At 52.3% G+C, this 20176-nt stretch overlaps 1 protein-coding gene across 4 annotated transcripts in view; it reads right to left on the bottom strand.

Moving 5' to 3' along the window:
* SLC47A1 (solute carrier family 47 member 1) overlaps positions 1–19964 on the bottom strand; it is a 30137-nt gene extending 10173 nt beyond the window's left edge. For 2 of the 4 annotated variants that reach the window (XM_055576368.1, XM_055576369.1), the window contains exons 1-10: positions 19830–19964; positions 10719–10820; positions 9087–9155; positions 7448–7596; positions 6058–6100; positions 4433–4477; positions 1500–1597; positions 1199–1296; positions 979–1092; positions 829–896 (exon numbers count right to left, since the gene is read on the bottom strand). In XM_055576368.1, coding sequence (XP_055432343.1) covers positions 829–896; positions 979–1092; positions 1199–1296; positions 1500–1597; positions 4433–4477; positions 6058–6100; positions 7448–7596; positions 9087–9155; positions 10719–10820; positions 19830–19964 — 921 coding nt within the window. Of the gene's footprint in view, positions 1–828; positions 897–978; positions 1093–1198; positions 1297–1499; positions 1598–4432; positions 4478–6057; positions 6101–7447; positions 7597–9086; positions 9156–10718; positions 10821–17201; positions 17357–17381; positions 17498–19829 lie in introns of those variants that run through there. The other 2 variants (XM_055576371.1, XM_055576372.1) reach the window with 2 other exon arrangements.
* Positions 19965–20176: the final 212 nt, after the last annotated feature.

The following is a 20176-nucleotide window of genomic DNA, read 5'->3' as shown; positions in this document are numbered from 1 at the left end:
AATGAGGAGGGGACCTGACGGTGATGCTGAGAATCAGTCCTCCAGTTAGTCCTACACGCACACGCACACCTGTGCGTACCTTGGTCCTTCCCACACCACGGGCCCTTCTGTTCCCACCTCCCAGGTGCATTTCTAAGGCGACACTTGGGGAGGACAAAGCCCTTCAGAATATCCAGCTGATGCTTTCAGTAAAAGAGAGTCAAAGGGAAGCCTTTGATGACCAGGGTTCTCCTCCAGAGCATCAGCACCCTTTTCCTTCTTCTAGCTGAACAACATCCTGCCCACGCATGGGGTCCACTCAGCCATCCCCGGGCACGTGCCTGGGCACTGGGACACTGCCATCTCTTGGCAATCGTGAACAGCGCTGCTAGGAACTTCAGTACAAACATCTGTTTTCATTCCTTGGGGGTCTAACCTACAAGTGTCACCGAGTATCCACAGGCAACAGAGGCAGGTGGGAGTGGAGCTCAGCCCTTCCTGCCTGCAGCACCATCACCTTTATCCCCCACCTGTCCCCACCGCATCTGTGTCATGGAACAGGAAAGGAGTCGGCATGTTTGACAAGCATGCCATCAAACCGAGTCCTTTGGATTGGGACCGCGTTAGGAGTCGGAGGACCGGGAGCAACCCAGTCCTCTGGACCGTCTCCCCAAATCCCTCCAGCTCACAGGAAACACCCCCTGCCATACCAGAAGGACCCTCCCAGGCTCCAGGGTGAAATGTGCCCTTCAGGAGTCATTTTACAGCCTGTACGCGCTGAACGCCTGGGCTCAGCACGCTTTGGAGGGAAGCACACAGCCCTGCCCCAGGACAGGCTCGTACGCTCACCATGTACACAATGACGGCCAGCTCATACGCAATGGACTGGGCTCCCAGCTCGACCATGCCAAGGACACCTGTGGGAGAGGGGCAGGTGACCACGTGCTTCCCACCGGCCCTGGCTGCCCCCCAGCCACCACCGGCCGGCCCCACGCTGACCGCTCAGGAAGCTCCCGATCTCGTAGGCCCACCACTCAATGCACAGCATCAGCATGCTGGGGACGGCCAGGCGGAAGAAGGGGCCCCAGTCCTGCAGGCACTCCCAGGACCAGCCTGCAGGTGGGACACAGATGCGGTCGGTTGCGACACAAACGGCCACCGGGCAGGGGCTCAAGCCGAGACAGGAGCCGTGTCCAGGCAGGAGACAGGCGGCCTTTACCTCCCCAGGTGTCCTGGTGCAGCCTCTTGGCGAGGATGTACAGGAAGAGGAGGAGAGCCAGGGTGAACTGGGAGACTGTGTTCGCCAGCGCCGAGCCCCTGGGCAGAAGAGAACACGCTGAGGGGTGACCCCCATCCCCTGCTGGTGACACAGCAGCCCCGGGTCACCTCCTCCCAGAGCAGCATCCCCTCGCAGGGTCCAGAGCGGCCCGAGGAGGAGGGTCAGCGTGGACACCCCACCCCGCCCTGGAAATCCACAGGAGGCCGCCCCGCTCCCTGACCCAGGACTCCCCGGGACTCACATAACCCCAAGATGCATCTGATAGAGGAACAGGTAGTTGGCGAGGGCGTTGACCAGGTTGGCAGCCACACCGGTCACCATCTGGGGCAGGATGATTCCCTGAAACGAGAGGCCGTGCTGGAGACCCATGGGGACCGTGACTGCCACCCAAACAGGCGCCCTCATGGCCAGCAGGGCGGCTACCACAGGCGTCCCCGCCCTGCCGCACCTGTCCACCAGGCATTCCCTCCTCTGGGTCAGCCGGAAGGGCATCTTTCTAGCCACGGACACACGGCAGGAGAGAGGGAAGCAGCAGAGAGGGAGGACGAGAGGTGGCTCGTGCACAGGAGCAGCGTGAGCTCGTCACCTTCCCTGGACACCTGGACCAACGCTGAAGTTCGGGAACTAAGGGGACGTTATGACCCTGGGGTGGGCGATGGACCCGAGCAGGTCCAGGCCTCCCACATCTCTGACTGACTGAAGGCATGAGAGTGAAGCGACACGGGACCGGGGCTGACGTCTCTCCTTGCAGCATCAGGACAGAAAATGGACGCGGAGAAAGTCGGCTGTGACGAAGGCAGGAAGCACTGCTTCCCCCGACTGGAAGGGGCCGCCCACCGCAAGGGGTCACCTCACTGTACAACATCACCTTTCAGATGAGCAGAGAGAGAAGATGTGGCATGTATATACAATGGACGATGACTTGGCCATGGAAAAGAATGACATTTTGCCATTTGCAGTGGATGTGGAAAGCATTATGCTCAGTGAATTAAGTCAGAGAAAGACAAATACTATATGCTTTTCACTTATGTATGGAATTTTAAAAATAAAACAGACTCACAAGCCCAGAGACCAAACCAGTGGTTACCAGTGGGAAGAGGAAGCGGGGGCAATATAGGAGGAGGTAATTAGGAGGTAGAACCCACTATTAATATGTGTGCGTTAAATAATCTACAAGGACATACTGCACAACACAGGGAATGTAGCCAGTATGTTATAACAATGATACATGGGAATTAAAAATTACGAATCACTATATTCTACATCTGTAACTTATAGAATATTGTACATCAACTATACCCCAATTTTTAAAAAGTGCTACCTCCTTGTAAAACATCATGCCCAAAATCATAGGCTGTTTGAAATTCTGCTCTTTGAAACCACAGTATAAATCAAACATCTCAGGACTCCCCTGGTGGTCCAGTGGTTAAGTACCCACCTGTCAATGCAGGGCACACAAGTTCAATCCCTGGTCTCGGAAGATCCCACATGCTGCAGGTTAACTGAGCCCGGGCACCACAGCTGCTGAGCCTGGGTGCTAGGGCCCCCTCCCCACAACTAGAGGAAGCCCTCAAGCAGCAATGAAGACCCAGTGCAGCCGTCATTCATTAATTAATTTTAAAAAGCAGTCTGGATTTCCCACGGGATCCACAGCATCTCTGGACACAGCAATTGGGGAGGGAGGGCTTGGTCACTCTGCAGGGCAGGCAGACACTGGCCGCTTGCTTGCGGCTCCTCTGCTCCGCCGTCCCTTCACACCCGTCCTTCAGATCTCCACCCCACCTCCACCCCTGCTCTGTGCCTGAGACCCGCACTCCCCTGGCTGCTCTGCATCCTGCAGGCTCATGGCTGCGGGCTCAGAGACCAGACCAGGACCTTGCCAAGCACTCTGTTTACCAGGAGCCCTGGTCTGTTTCAGCAGGAGAGGCAGGTGACCCGATGTGCATTTCAGGTAGAGGCTGTGGGACCACCTGGCAGAGGGGGCCTGGGTGGGATCCCACTGAGGGAAAAGAGGAAAAACAGCAGAGGCACTGAGGAGGGACTGAGGCTAAGGCCCCCAGGCCCTGGCCTGTTGCACAGCTCCCTCTGCATCCCCACAAGCCTGCCCCTCACCTTTCCGCATCCTCCGCCCTTTAGTAACCCCGGTAACCTGTCCTTCACGTGTCACATAGGCAGTGGCTCCATCCTTTCCTTCTCTCCAGTATCTAGTCAGCCTGGCCAACCCCCTTCCACGTCCAGGCTCCCACTGCACCCCCCCAGTCTGGATTGCACCCCCCTCTCCTTCCCACCTCGGGAAACATGTGTCCTCCACCACTCGAGTCCCCTTCCTGACCCCATGGCTCAGGACTCCTTCTTCTAGGTCGTCTCCCCTGCCTCAGGGCCTTCAGGGAGGGGTCCTCATGCCCACTCCTCACTCAAGCACTCAGGAGCCCCACGTTTGTTGGGGGGCTGACAGGGCAAAGGCCCTCAAACAGGGTAACAAACTATGAGGGGACAGCCCAGAGTCCAGGGCACACGCTGGTTTCTGCCTCTTTACAGGCATTTCAAGTATACAATTCTGAAACTAATAAAAATGTGGAACTAGTGGAAACCTTGTTCCATTACGAGGATAACACCTTAACTTTAAGGATGTTAAATAGGTAAAAAGCTTCCTTCTCCATCATCCTGCCCCTGTCAAACAAGCCCGGGAGAGCCTGCCCTCATGGGCTGGTACCCTACCACCACCTGGCACCCTATTTATCTGGTCCTTCTGGAAGGAAGTCGACGGTCCCACACATGACTCCACACCTACAGAGCCAGGCTCTGGCCACTGCTGTTAGTCACCCACCAAGAGTCCTGATGACATGAGGCACTTTCGTGGGGAAGGGGGTGCTTTCACATCCCCAGGTGGCCGGAGCTGAAAGGTTGCCCCCAACCCCTCCGGAGCCAGGCAATGGTGCAGAGCCAAGAATCCTCCCTGCCGGCCCACCAATAACAATATTTCCAAATGGGAACCAGATCCGACTTTTCCAGTGCCAGTAACAACCTATCCTTTCCTTGACTCCTCAGCCCTGCGTGCACCCCTCGGGGAAACGCCCCACAGGGGCTCCGGATAGGCGAGCCTCTCCACCTGGTCTCCCTGACCCCTGAAAAGAGAGATGTGCTCACCCCCACAGGACAGGAGAGTCGAGTTACCTGGTTGAGCAGGTACTTCACTTGTAATGTGTAGAGGAAGGTCGCCTGCAAGACAACAGGGGACAGAGGTCAGCGCCCCAGCCAGCCTCACAGTGGAGAGCTGGGACCTCGGCCAGCCTGCCCTCCACTCCCACAGGAGGCCCAGGCTGGGGCCCTCTCGGGAGGCTCGGGGGCAGGACGGGAACCCCAAGTCTGGACATCTCTCTTATGGGTGAACATGATCTAAGTACCCCCAGGGGAGCTGGGAGAGTGGTTTCCTTGGGTGCTTGGTTGGGACTCTCCTGGGGGCACTGGGCTTTGCAGGAGGCCCGTGCAAACTCTGGATGGGTGCCCCCTTCTATAGATTAGGCTGTAGTCCTATTTGGTGGAATAAACTCAAGAATACTCAGTTCAGGGACTTCCCTGGTAGTCCAGTGGTTAAGACTTCACCTTCCAATGTACGGGGTGCCAGCTTGGCCCCTGGTCAGAGTGCTACAATCCCACATGTCTCAGGGTCCCCCCTCCAAAAAAAAACCCAAAACATAAAACAGAAACAATACTGTAACAAATTCAATAAAGATGTTAAGTAAAAATCTTAGTAAAGAATATTCAATTTAAAAGGAAAAAATAAAGACCACAATCTCAATTATGTGGGCAAATGACTGCTTCTGAGGTCTGAATTACATCCCCTCCCAGTTCATATGCTGAAGCCCTCATGCCCAATGTGACCATATTCGATAAAGTCTTTAAAAGTGAAAATGTTAGTCGTTTCTGACTCTTTGCAACCCCATGGACTGTAGCCTGCCAGGCTCCTCTATCCATGGAATTCTTCAGGCAAGAATATTGGAGTGGCTTGCCATTTCCTTCTCCAGGAGATCGTCCCAACCCAGGGATTGAACCTAGGTTTGATCCTCCAATCTACACTGGAGGCAGATTCTTTACCATCTGAGCCACCAGGGAAGCCCAAAGTCAATTAAGTTTAAATGAGGCCACTGGGGGGGCCCTGATCCAGCAGGACTGGTGCCCTTTCTGGGCAGACAAGCAACACTGGGGGTGGGCCTCCATGCCAAGGAGAGAGGCCTCGGAGGAAACCAGCCCCGACACCTTGACCTTGGACCTGCCAGCCCCCGAGACTGTGAGAAATGGGTTTCTGTTGTCTAAGCCTGTGATATTTTGTTACAGCAGCTCAGCAGACTAATCCGACCACGTGTTTAACTGAATGAAATAGCTGTGCTTATTCACCAACCAGGTAGGGCCCCCCTGAACACTAACACACACGTGGGTTCCGTGCCTCAGGCTTAGCAAGCAAGAGCCTCAAAGTTCTAGGCGAGCCCCTGGGGGTCCGTGGTGGCAAGGATTCACCGTCTACAGAAAAAGTCTGAGCTCCTCCCCGCGGGTGAGCAGAGGCCCCTTCTGCTACAGGAGCAGGGATCCCGGCCTCTGCAGCCCTCTTGACCCTGGTGTTTCTTGAGGAACAAAGGTTTGTGTCTTCCCCAGTGTGAGGAAAACTACACTTCCTTGACGGAGCCAACTCCTCATGTGGGCATCATCGCAGAACTGAACCAGATCCCTGAGCTCAAGGCATCTCTGCTGCTTTTTTACCCATGAACCTCAAGCAGGGACCCCCTTACCGCGTGGACACTTACAGGAAGAGCTGGAATGAAGATCATGACGTAGGTCTGGGTAAGCCTGTACAAGGAAGAGGGAAAAGTGACAGATTGCTCCGTTTCCAGGGGAAGGTAGGCAGGACACAGCAACACTACCTTCACATGCTTGGCTCTTCCTAAATGTACAGGCTCAAGCTGCTGGAGCACCATCGGAATCTACACAGAACATGTCATCCTATGACCCGAGTGACCATTCTTGGTTCTCCCAAGTCTCTCCAGGTCCAGGACAGGGGGTTAAAACTGGGCACCCTGGCTGGGTAATTCTTGCTGTGGAGGCAGTCCTGTGTATCCCAAGATGTTCTGGAGCATCTCTGGTTTCTACCAGCAGCGACACCCCCATACCAGTTCTGACACCCAGAAACGTCTCCTAACATTCCAAATGTCCCCTGGGTTCAGGGCCACTGGTTGAGCAGAAAGTCATAAAAGGTCTTTATCAACTAAACCAGCAGCTCTCAAACCTTGTGTCACATTTTAGAATCATCTAGGAGAGCTTTGAAAGACATGGACGCCCAGGCTGCACCCCAGGCCAATTAAACCAGAATGCTAGGGACTTCCCTGGTGATCCAGTAGCTAAGACTCTGTGCTCCCAACACAGGGGGCCCAGGTTCGATCCCTGGTCAGGGAACTAGATCCTGCAACTAAAGATCCCACAGGTGGCAACCAAGATCAAAGATCTTGTATGCAGCCAAATAAGTAAATATTTTAACAAACAAATGAAAAGAACAACATGCTGGGGGAGGGCACCAGAGGAGGGGAGGGCGTTGTTTTTTTTTTTTTTTTTTTCTGCCACACCATGCTGCTGCTGCTGCTAAGTCACGTCAGTCGTGTCCGACTCTGTGTGACCCCATAGACGGCAGCCCACCAGGCTCCCCCGTCCCTGGGATTCTCCAGGCAAGAATACTGGAGTGGGTTGCCATTTCCTTCTCCAATGCCACGCCATGCAGCTTTCAGGATCTCAGTTCCCCAACCAGGAATCGAACCTGGGCCCTTGGCAGTGAAAGCACAGAGTCCTAACTGCTGCACCACCAGGGAATTCCCCAGCAGTGGGCTTTAAAAGCATTCAGGTGATTTTAATATTGACCAGGGCCAAGAATCACAAAACCGGGAATCAACACCATGAACCACCATTTCACGTGGAGGGTGTTTGCAGATCATATTTCACCCAGAACTATTTACCTGAAAGTTACCCAAATGAGGACCAGGTATGTTATCCCATGGGCCAGGTATGGAGAGTCAGCTGAGGACAGCTTAACCTGCTCCTCGTGCATGGTCTGTCCCTGGCCTTGGGAACCCCCAAGAGCCTGAACCTGGCCGGCACCATCTTTCTACTGGGATGGACCCATCCTGCCGGGCGGGTGGCCCATCTCACCTGGACACGGCCGGGTCCTGCCTGAAGAGCAGCAAGATGAGCTGGGTGTTGAGGAAGAGCGCCCAGCAGGGAAGACAGCAGAGCAGCAGCACCAGCACGCCCCGCTGCAGGATGACCCCCACGTGCTTCTTGTTCTGGCTCCCAAATGTCTGGGTGCACAGTCAAAACCAACACATTAACACAGAAACGGCACCCTCACTGTCCCCCAGAGGCCTCCAATCACGCCCCATAGAGAGACAGATGGCCCCAGAGACTGCTACATTTTAGATATCAGTGGTTCTCAAACGTGGCTGCTCATCAGAATCACCTAAGGAACATTTCTTATATCGCTGATATTTCATTGTTAGGGTATAGAAACACAACAGGTTTCTGCATATTAATTTTGTGTCCTAGAACTTTACCAAATTTATTGATGAGCTCCAGGTGCTTTCTGGTGGCATCTTTAGGATTTTCTATAGCATCATGTCATCTGTAAACAGTGACAGTTTTACTTCTTCCTTTCCAATTGGGATTTCTTGTATTTCTTTTTCTTCTCTGATTGCTATGGCTGGGACTTCCAATATTATGTTGAATAAAAGTGGAGCAAGAGGGCATCCTTGTCTGATTCCTGATCTTAGAGGAAAAGGTTTCAGCTTTTCACCATTGAGTATGTTAGCTGTGACCTTATCATTGTTGTTTGGTCACTCGGTCTTGTCTGACTCTTTGCAACCCCATGGACTGCAACACACCAGGCTTTCCTGTCCTTCACCATCTCCTGGAGTTTGTGCAAACTCATGTCATTGAGTCAGTGATGTTATCTAACCATCTCATCCTCTGCTGCCCCCTTCTCTTGACTTCAACCTTTCCCAGCACCAGGGTCTTTTTCTGTATGGTCTTTATTATATTGAGGTATGTTCCTTCTGTGCCTATTTTCTGAAGAGTTTTTATCATAAATGGATGTTTAATTTGGGGAACATTTTTAAATCATTGATGACAGGGGCTTGATAAAGATAAGTCTGGACTTAACTGGTCCAGAGTAGGTCCCAGACACCAATAATTTGTAAAATCTCCCCATGTCCATGTAATCCTAATGTGCAGTCAGGGTGGCCTCACCTGGAAAGTGATTAGAAATATGATGTCCTGGGCCTCCCCATCCCCAGACCTACTGATGCAGAAACTTGGGGATGGGGGGTGGGCACTGGAGCCAGCTCCCATTGCTTACAAAACCCACCATGCACAGCCCTCCCCAGCTAGCTCAGTGACATCTTGGGCAGCTTGAAATTAGCCACTGGGACCGGCATACACAACCAGTCAGGACATTCCCCACCCCAAACCCGAGACCTGGTTCTTCGGGCTTATGGCTGGTGGGGGGCCCCCAAGTGACTCTGACACACACGCCCGTTTGAGGACCCCTGGACATACCAAGCTCCACAATGCTGGAAGTGATAAAAGGGACTTTTACAAAACATCCCCTATCTGTCAAGACGTAGCAGTAGGGCAGTCTTGCAGAAAAACGCCACTTCCCAGAACAGAGAGACCTGTGGCCACACTTTGGAGCCAGCAGGAGAGCTGAGAAATGTGGCAAGGGTTTGCCCTGGGGGACTCCACCCTCCAACTGGGGCGGGGCGGGGGAGTGGCCTGACCTGGGGCTGCCACTCACCTGGGAGATGAGCGTGTCACACGCAGAAGACAAGCCAAACCCCACTGAGACACCAGTAACGTTGACCACCTGGGAACAAAGCAGGGAGGAGGCTGGGGGCAGGTTCCCCCTCTGCCCGTCAGAGCCCCGGAGCCCTCAGCACTCCGCCCGGAGCCTGTGCACAGACCTCCCCGTGCCCTGAATTAAAGGACAGACACAGTGTTGGGAGGAAAGGACATTCAAGGCCGTGGTGCCAACACTGCATTAGTCCTTCTTAGGCATTTGTTCCCCAGGTCTTGGGCACCTTTTTCCCAGGTTCCGAGGACCATGAACCCTTCTTAAGGGGCCTGCGGCATGGCACAGAGCAGTCCTGGGTGAGCCCACTTGCTAGTGACCAAGGATGACCCACACAACGCCCTGAAGGACTCTGCGAGAGCAGGAACAAGTCTCAGAGCCAAGACTCATGACTTCCAGCATCCACAGCATCCCCAAACCAGGGAAGTCTGAGGCCCTGCCTGCCTCCACCTGCTACCCCCTGAGTCTGCAGGAGGCACCAGGGACAGCAGTCCCCGCCAGGCCCAGCCCAGAAGCACCAGCTTTCCTGCACTTCCGTGGCCAAGAAGGATCTGCAGGAAGCTTGCTGAGTTCCCCAAATATCCAAACATCAGAGACCAAAAAGGATAATTAAACCAGGGTTGTCCACACTGCTCCCTGAAAGCAAAGCAATCCACGAGCCCCTGGGGATGGTTCAGAGCACCTTGCAGGCTCAGAGGTGGCAAGTTCAAATGCCCGATGGACCAGGTGTGGGAGGCCGATGCGGGCATTTCAGAGGACACACCTGAGGCAAGAACTTCAGCGAAACATCTGCTGGCCCAAGTGAACAGGCTGGCAGGGCCCCCAAGCCAGCAACCACGGCTGAGGGCACTGATGCCTCTCTGTGGCTGTGGGGCTCACGTCTGGGGTACAGAGAGGACTGGTGCCTCCTGATTTTTTTAATTTTTATTATTTAAATTTTTTAAAGTTTTATTATTATTCGGGGTGGGGGGGGCGGTAGGCTGAGCTGGGTCTTTGTTGCGGAACAACAAGGGATCCCCACCAAGGATCCAGCCCATGTCCCCTGCCCTGAAAGGCAGATTCTTAACCACTGGACTACCAGGGAAGTCCCTCCTCCCAGTTTCAGGTTTGGACCCAGGCACCCAGGGTTTCATATTTTGGCATCTCGGGATAAGAGACAAATCAAGAGCTGGGGGAGGGGGGAGGGTTTCTACTGGTGAACAATTCCCTACTTCCAGCTGTGGGGTCAGGGTGGGAGCCAGAGCTCCAGGGATGGCAGACTAGCTGGCGTGGCAGACAGAATTCTGGCCCTCCAAAGATGCCCCCTCCGGAGCCTGGCACCTGAGGAGACACATACCTGGGGCAGCTCCCTGGGGAAGGAGAGGTAGGCTGAGGATGGAAACACGGTCCCAGCCCTGCCCACACCTGGAGGTTAGTCCAGTGAAACCCCTTTCAGACCAGTGGCCTCCAACAGTGAGAGATTCAGACACGTATGTGTCTTCCCTGAAGCTCTGAAACTCTGATCATCTGTAAGAGCCACAGAAGCAAATGAACACACAGATGGCTTCCTAGCTCTCAGCTGGCCAGCCCCGTACATACAGCAATTGCCAGTGTGACAGCGTCCAGCTCCAGCTTCCCCAGGTGCCCACAGAACACAGAGCTCACAAAACCGATGAGGAACACCATCAACTGGGCCAGGAACTGGGAAGAGACAGAAAACACGAAGCTGCAGGCGAAGGCCGCCATGGCAGTGGAAGGAAGGGGCAGGCCTCCCAGGTGACCCCACCCTCCCCGGTGGGCTCGGACCAGAGGTAAGGAGGTCTGGCTTGCACGGAGCCTCCGCCAGCTCTCACAGGCAAACAAGCAGCCTCGGGTGGACTTCTTGAAAAATATGCAAGTTCATTTGCTACCACCAGTATCATGTTTCTGAGAACTTCCAACTTTTAAAATTTATTTTTCACTGTAGATTCTCATACCGTAGACTGCATGCCTATTTTCCCTGAAATTTCTAGAGGCTGCCTCCTGGGATGACCCCATTGTTATTTCAGATTCCTCCTGAGGGCTGAAGAGAACAGCTTTCAACGGCCAGCAGAACAGTCCACAGAGAGGAACTCCTGAGGCGGACCTGAGGCTACCTCAATGGAAGGCCAGTAGGGTCTGGAATGATGGAGCGAATCATCATCAGTCTGCCAAGCATCTCAGATTCCACAAAGCCTCCAATATGAGGGCAAATGCAGCTTGAGGAACACGGACTCATTCTCCCTCACCATTCCAGAACTTCCTGCCTCACCTCTGGACACTGACTTACCTCCTCAGATTAATTTAAAACTACCTTCTGTGACCTGCCAGACCCGGGAGGTGCAGGACTTCCCAGGAAGCCCGTCGGCCCCACACGCCCCTTTCAGAGTGCACACCCGGGGCTCAGGGAGCTTGTGCAGGTCCAGCCAGCACTGCTGCCGTTCAGTCCTTTGAGGACGAAAGCTCCTCCGGTGAGCTCAGGCAAGGCTCCCAGTGACCCTCGTCCTCACCTCTGTCGACCCACACTGCCATCGGCTAGCGCCGCAACCACCCAAGATTGCCATGTGGGCATCAGACCTGGCCCTGCTGGTGACGGTACAGATTACCGCCTGCTTTCCCTCCCTGCACCTGGAGACAGACAGGTGCATCTCCACAGGTGGACCCAGATCGACAGACCTTGAGAGGCCTGCTCTCAGCCGTGTGTGCACGTGTGCGTGCGTGTGCATGCATGTGCGGCGGCGAGGATGCATACATCTCCACATGGAATTCCAGACCTCAACCCAGTTCCTGCTTCCCCCACTGCAGAGACCAAAGTTTCACACTGCAACTAGAGAGAAGCCCCCACCCAGAATGCTAGAGAAAAGCCCACACAGCAATGAAGACCCAGCACAGCCAAAAATAAATAGAAATTTTGAAAAAGGTTGATATGAAAAACCCAATTCTGTAGACCCTGAAGTCAGAACCAGGGGCCCCCGTAGGCCTGTTCCCAGGAACTGGCCATGACTAAGTGCTGTCCCCACCCCACAGATATTCTGTGGTTTCATTCACAGAGTTGGTGTCTCTTTGATTGTGAATTTATATTAACTTTAAAGGGCACAGGGCCCTTATTTGGGTATATTCAGCATCACTATCAATCTTTTCGGTTTTTTTTTAAGCCTTTTTGTGCCTAAACTACATCTACTTTTGCTTTATTGACTACGCCAAAGCCTTTGACTGTGTGGTTCACCACAAACTGTGGAAAATTCTTCAAGAGATGGGAATACTAGACCACCTTACCTGCCTCCTGAGAAATCTATATGCAGGTCAAGAAGCAACAGTTAGAACCGGACATGGAAAAATGGACTGGTTCCAAATCGGGAAAGGAGTACGTCAAGGCTGTATACAGTCACCTGCTTATTTAACTTATATGCAGAGTACATCATGAGAAATGCTGGACTGGATGAAGCACAAGCTGGAATCAAGATTGCCAGGAGAAATATCAATAACCTCAAATATGCAGATGACACCACCCGTATGGCAGAAAGTGAAGAGGAACTAAAAAGCCTCTTGATGAAAGTGAAAGAGGAGAGTGAAAAAGTTGGCTTAAAGCTCAACATTCAGAAAACTAAGATCATGGCATCTGGTCCCATCACTTCATGGCAAATAGATGGGGAAACAATAGAAACAGTGAGAAACTTTATTTTGGGGGGCTCCAAAATCACTGCAGATGGTGACTGCAGCCATGAAATTAAAGGACACTTGCTCCTTGGAAGAAAAGCTATGACCAACCTAAACAGCATATTAAAAAGCAGAGACATTACTTTGCCAACAAAGGTCCATCTAGTCAAAGCTATGGTTTTTCCAGTAGTCATGCATGGATGTGAGAGTTGGACCATAAAGAAAGTTGAGCGCTGAAGAACTGATGCTTTTGAACTGTGGTGTTGGAGAAGACTCTTGAGAGTCCCTTGGACAGCAAGGAGATCAAACCAGTCCATCCTAAAGGAAATCAGTCCTGAATATTCCTTGGAAGGACTGATGCTGAAGCTGACACTCCAATCCTTTGGCCACCTGATGCAAAGAACTGACTCATTGGAAAAGACCCTGATGCTGGGAAAGATTGAAGGCAGGAGGAGAAGGGGACAATAGAGGATGAAATGGTTGGATGGAATCACTGACTCAACAATGGACAGGAGTTTGAGCAAGCTCTGGGAGTTGGTGATGGACAGGGAAGCCTGGCGTGCTGCAGTTCATGGGGTCACAAAGAGTTGGACATGACTGAGTGACTGAACTGAACTGAACTGTCATAAACTGTTGCAAATGATAGTCATAGCTCTGTTTTCCCCTTTTTCATCAGACTTCAATATTTCCTTAACACAATGTCCGGTCACTCCGCAGGCCACATGTAAACTGTTTCTGTGGCTTCACAGGAAAATGCACTTGTCTCCTCCATGGTCAGGTCTCTGGGCTGCTTCCCAGGTTTTGCTGATACAAATCACACTGCACAGAATGTCTTTCTTACTTGGGTGGGGCCAGACATTTTCTTAGGGTGAATGCCTAGTGCACGGGTGGGATCAGCTGACCCTCTCAGAGCAGAGGCTGGGAAATCTAGCTGAGATAATCCATGAGTGCATGTGTGTGTGTGTGTGTGTGTGTGTGTGTGTGTGTGTGTGTGCGTGCTTAGTCGTGTCTGACTCTTTGTGACCCTATAGACTATAGCCTGCCAGGCTCCTCTGTCCATGGGATTTCCCAGGCAAGAATACTGGAATGCATTGCCATTTCCTCCTCTAGGGGATCTTCCTGACCCAGGAATCAAACCCATGTCTTGTGCAGAGCTAATCCACTCAACTGTTGGGTTGAAGGTGCGTCATCCCAGTGGTGCAGTCCTTGGATGGCCAGACTTCCCACACCCCAGCCTCAGGGGCAGAGGGGGTCCTGGCTCCAGAGTTCACATTTGCTAACCACACACCTGAGATCACCCAAGGGTGTTGGTCAGAAGACTCATGCCCAGTCCCACTTCAAGCGACAGAGTCCAGATGTCCATGGGCTGAGGGATCTGTTTTTCAGCATACTCCCCCCCGCACCCCGCTATACTTGTCCAATCAAGAGGGGGCTGTCAAGGACCAGACATACAGAACCTACAGGGCTTGCTGCTGGGCCCACAGGTTGTTCCCCCAGCACCTCAAGGACTCCTGCCTGGGGTTCAGACAGGGGTAAGTGTACAAGAGAGATGGCCGGGCTGTCTGTGCATGTCTCTGCCTCCTGTCATGGAGACCCTCGTTTTCTGGCCAGGAGGCTTTGGGAGAGTGCCCTCTGGGGCTGGATACCAGAAGGACAGCGGGTGTGAGCCTGCCTGGTGTGCCATACCAGCCCAGTCCCCAAGGGTCCATCCTCGCCCCATCCAGAGATGCCAGGAAGGTCAGCATCAGCAGCAAAGGTCAGCCTGGCAGGATGCCAGGTCACTGGGTGCACATACCCGAGGTAAGTGCAGGCAGGGGGGCAAGCTGGACACCCAGCCCCCAGTCACACAGCCAGGTCAGAAGCGCAGTCAGGACCCAATCACCTGACTCTCAGAAGGTCGATTCTCCAGTATAGTGAAAATGAGTATACTACCCAAAGCAATCTATAGATTTAATGCACTCCCTATCAAACTACCAATGGTATTTTTCACAGAGCTAGAACAAATACTTTCACAATTTGTATGGAAATACAAAAAAAACCTCGAATAGCCAAAGCAATCTTGAGAAAGAAGAATGGAACTGGAGGAATCAACCTACCTGACTTCAGGCTCTACTACAAAGCCACAGTCATCAAGACAGTATGGTACTGGCACAAAGACAGAAATATAGATCAATGGAACAAAATAGAAAGCCCAGATAAATCCATGCACCTATGGACACCTTATCTTTGACAAAAGAGGCAAGAATATACAATGGAGAAAAGACAATCTCTTTAACAAGTGGTGCTGGGAAAACTGGTCAACCACTTGTAAAAGAATGAAACTAGAACACTTTCTAACACCATACACAAAAATAAACTCAAAATGGATTAAAGATCTAAACATAAGACTAGAAACTATAAAACTCCTAGAGGAGAACATAGGCAAAACACTCTCCAACATAAACCACAGCAGGATCCTCTATGACCCACCTCCCAGAATATTGGAAATAAAAGCAAAATTAAACAAACTAATTAAAATTAAAAGCTTCTGCACAACAAAGGAAACTATAAGCAAGGTGAAAAGACAGCCTTCAGAATGAGAGAAAATAATAGCAAACGAAGCAACTGACAAAGAATTAATCTCAAAAATATACAAGCAACTCCTACAGCTCAATTACAGAAAAATAAACTACCCAATCAAAAAATGGGCTAAAGAACTAAACAGACATTTCTCCAAAGAAGACATACAGATGGCTAACAAACACATGAAAAGATGCTCAACATCACTCATTATCAGAGAAATGCAAATCAAAACTACAGTGAGGTACCATCTCATGCCAGTCAGAATGGCTGCTATCCAAAAGTTCTACAAGCAATAAATGCTGGAGAGGGTGTGGAGAAAAGGGAACCCTCTTACACTGTTGGTGGGAATGCAAACTAGTACAGCCACTATGGAGAACAGTGTGGAGATTCCTTAAAAAACTGGAAATAGAACTGCCATATGATCCAGCAATCCCACTGCTGGGCATACGCACCAAGGAAACCAGAATTGGAAGAGACACGTGTACCCCAATGTTCATCACAGCACTGTTTATAGTAGCCAGGACATGGAAGCAACCTAGATGTCCATCAGCAGACGAATGGATAAGAAAGCTGTGGTACATATACACAAGGGAGTATTATTCAGCCATTAAAAAGAATACATTTGAATCAGTTCTAATGAGGTGGATGAAACTGGAGCCTACTATACAGAGTGAAGCCAGAAAGAAAAATACCAATACAGTATAATACATATATATAGAATTTAGAAAGATGGTAACGATAACCCTGTATGCGAGACAGCAAAAGAGACACAGATGTATAGAACAGTCTTTTGGACTCTGTGGGAGAGGGCGAGGGTGGGATGATTTGGGAGAATGGCTTTGAAACATGTATATTATCATATGTGAAACGAATCGCCAGTCCAGATTCGATGCATGATACAGGGTGCTCGGGGCTGGTGCGCTGCGATGACCCAGAGGGATGGGATGGGGAGGGAGGTGGGAGGGGGGTTCAGGATGGGGAACACATGTACACCCGTGGTGGATTCATGTTGATGTATGGCAAAACCAATACAATATTGTAAAGCAATTAGCCTCCAATTAAAATAAATAAATTTATATTAAATAAATAAATTTGAAATTGAAAAAAAAAAAAAGAAGGTCAATTCTCGTCCACTCCTTCGGAGCACAGAGTACAGGCCAAGCACAGGACCATGGATCTGAGTAAGGTGATCCATGGCTCCAGCCCCACCCCAGGGAACCCAGGGCATCACAGGGAAAGATGTTCAACACGGAGCAACACAGCGGATCACACAAGACGGGCACTGCAGACAACACAGGAACCCAGGAGTCACAGAAGTTTCTGCCGCAACCTGGCTGGTGAGCAGGCAAGTGAAGGGGGCCTGTCTGGGAGAACGTTCCAGGCAGGATGGGGTGGGGTGTGAGGGATGGCTGGGGCTGGGAAAAGGTGAGGGCAGGGGGCAGTTGGATGTGTGGGATCTTAGTTCCCTGACCAGGGACTGAAACTGGGCCCTTGGCAGTGAAAGCTCAGAGTCCTAACCACTGGACTGCCAAGAAGCTACCACCTTCGGCCAAGGTTATTTTCTGCCTCCAGCAAGTCTGCTCCTGCAACATTTTACATAAGGTCACTGAACACCCCCGGCTCCTCATTCCCCACCTACAGGGTAACAGTCAGAGATCAGCCTGCAGGTTCGTGGGCAGGAAGCCAGTCTCTCAGATGCCCTTCTGCTTGGGGGGCGTTGTCACTAGTCTTTGTCCTTCAGCCCTAGACCCTCTCAACTCTCTCCTGGGTGAGCCTGTTTCCATGGAGATGGAAACCAGTGCCCTCTGTCTGGGCCTGGCTACCCCAGATCTTTTCTATCCTCACCAATGCACTGCACAGCCTGTGTCCCTGAGGAGCACGCAATCCCTCTTTGAGATTATTCTTCAGGACTGACAGTTCAGTCTGGTGAAGAGAAGCTAATGACGAGGAGAAAGCTCAGCTGAAATGCCTAAGGCCAGGTAACTTCAACAACTGCCTTCCTGCCCCAACAAACGCACAGTTTACCTAAATCTTTAAAGGAAAATGTGGCCCAGCCTCTGTTCAGATGTGCACAGCTCATCTCACGCTTGCCTTTGTGTTCTGCATTATTCTCTCTTTACAGCCCTCATTTAAAGCTCACTGCAGGTGTGGTAAATCCTAATCCCTCAACCTGATTCCTACATTGGATCCTCATGGGTCAGTGTTGATATGAGAGGCCTGGAAGGGATAGGGTGAACGGGAGACAGAAAAGCAGAGAGAGGAGCCTCAGACCAAGGTCCTACCTAATGGATGGTGGACCCTCAGAAAGCGAAGAGGGGGACCCTGAGCAGGCAATGAGGGGCGCCTCTCCCCTGCCTCATGCCCCCAGGAAACAGAAAACCCAGAGGAGAGGGGAACAGAGACAGAGACGGACCAAGAGGGGCCCATATACAACCCATGACCAATTAAACAGGTGTCAGAACTCTACGACCCGACTGCGTAAAGCAGTCAGACAGAAACAGTCCCACAAACGGCTGCAAGGAACATTTCCCAACTCTCCGGTTATCTCAGATCATTTCAGAGATTTTTCCTTTCATTTGTCTCGGTTTTGTTTTTTCTACAAGGAACATAGATTACGCTTATAATTAACATCATCACAGGCACACACACACAGGTGTACAGAGAGAAAGGGGGGGGCTGCATGTCAGCCATGTGCTCACCATCCCTGCAGACCGACAGATCCATCAAGGGGACTGGGTGATTCTGGGGGCCAGCAGAGACAGGGGCCTGCCCTGGGAGCAGCTGCATCTCAGAGGCTACCTTGTTTAGTTATTCATTTTTGGGGGGCTTCCCAGGTGGTGTTAGTGATAAAGAACTCACCTGCCAATGTAGGAGACATAAGAGATAAGGTTTCGATCCCTGGTCAGGAAGATCCTCTGGGGAAGGAAATGGCAACCCTCTCCAGTGTTCTTGCCTGGGAAATCCCGGGGACAGAGGAGCCTGGCAGCCTATGGTCCATGGAGTGGCAAGTTGGACACAACTGAAGTGACTTAGCAGAGCAATAGCAGCTTTGCGTGTTTAGTTGCTCAAGTCGTGTCCTATTCTGTGACCTCATGGACCCAGGCTCCTCTGTCCATGGGATTTCCCAGGCAAGAATACTGGAGTGGCTTGCCATTTCCTCCTTTAGGGAATCTTCCCAACCCAGGAATTGAACCCACGTCTCCTGCATTGGCAGGCAGATTCTTTACTGCTGAGCCACTTGGGAAGCCTTACAGAGACCTTTCTCATAGTAACCTGTGAGATAATGTTGGGCCAAGCATGGTATTATTATCCGCATTTTATGGATGGATTAACAGAAGCTGGAAGAGGTTACCAGCCGACTCAGGTTCACATAGCCGTTTCCTAACCTCCCTTCTGAGGTCAAAGCAGAGAACTGGACCCACAAGTAAGATTCCTAACCAGGTGTTCTTTTCCCTCTGGCTGCCAACAGCTCCCCGCTACATGGATTTTCAAGCCATGGCTTTCTCCCGGTCTCATCCATGCCACCCGGTACAACACAATGGGCATCCCAGGATCCCACAAACATGTCACTCCTGTCTGCCTCAGCCTCTGCAGGTGCAGAATGTCTCATCACCCGGAGTCCAACAGCTTGTGTGTTAGTCACTCAGTTGTGTCTGACTCTTTGTGACCCAGTGGACTGTAGCCCACCAGGCCCCTCTGTCCATGGGAATCTCCAGGCAATAATACTGGAGTGGGGAACCATTCCCTTCTCCAGTCCAAAAGCTTATTCTCCCCTTAGAACCATCCCAGGTTCTTCTTGTCTGAAGAAAGGGCTCCCCTACCCTGTTGATTTGAAAATCACCCAAACTGGCAGAAGAACAATGATGAGATTCTGTTTTGTGGGTGTTGTGGTTTCAAAATTCTAATTACCTTTAAATAGAAAACACAGAAAGAGTCCTAAACTGACGATGATAATGGAGAAAAAAAAAAACCTCAGCCCCAAAGAGAACCACATCAAAAACGTTTTAAACACAAGAATTGGGGGGAGGGCGTGTGGGGCAGGATGCCACCAGTTTCCTTGGGCAGAGGCTGATTTACGCAACGAAGATATGGTCCTGAAGATGTGGGTCTAAAAGACACCGCTCCCCACCTGGAGTTACTCCAGAGACGCACGTTCACGGCCAGAATCGACGGCTAGTTTTCGGTGTTCTCCGCAGTGTTTTGCGGTTCTAGTGGCTTCTGCCTGCTCCTCGGGAGCCCTCAACCAGAGAAGGCTCCGGAGCGGGAGATTGGACGCGGCTGGTTCTGCTCCCTAGCTGTCCAGCCGCGCAGGGCGGCCAGCGCGGCCCGGGCGCACGCGGAGGCGCCGGGACCTGCCCGCCTCCAGGCTCCCAGGACCGTGGCCTCGCGCGCGCCCGCCCGCCGCCTCCCGCTAGCTCTGCGCCCGGGGACCCCCGCCCCCGGGACCAGCCCCCGGTGAGGCCCCCTACTCACCGCGGGGCCCGCCAGGAACAGGAGCGCCCGCAGCTCCCGCCGGAGGTCGGCCAGCCGCAGACAGCGCGGCGCGTGGCGCTCCGGGCTGAGCGCCCGGGCTCCCGGTCCGGGTGTAAGCTCCTCGGCCGCCTCCATGTACCGGGCGCCGGCCACGGGGAGCGCGCAGGAAGCCGAGGGGAGGACGGGCCGGGCCAGCCGCGCTCCAGTCCCCGCCCCGGGCCGCCCGCCGCCCACCTTGGGCGCGCCCCCGCCGCCTGGCCCAGGTCGCCCGCTTCGCTGGCAAAGGCCTGCCAACTCCGGGACTCCGAATACAAAGTTGAAGGAAGCTCCGGAAAGAAACAGAAAAT

This window comes from Bubalus kerabau, chromosome 4 (assembly GCF_029407905.1).
Source record: "Bubalus kerabau isolate K-KA32 ecotype Philippines breed swamp buffalo chromosome 4, PCC_UOA_SB_1v2, whole genome shotgun sequence".
Lineage (NCBI taxonomy): Eukaryota > Metazoa > Chordata > Mammalia > Artiodactyla > Bovidae > Bubalus > Bubalus kerabau.
This window is presented reverse-complemented; position numbering and strand designations above follow the sequence as displayed.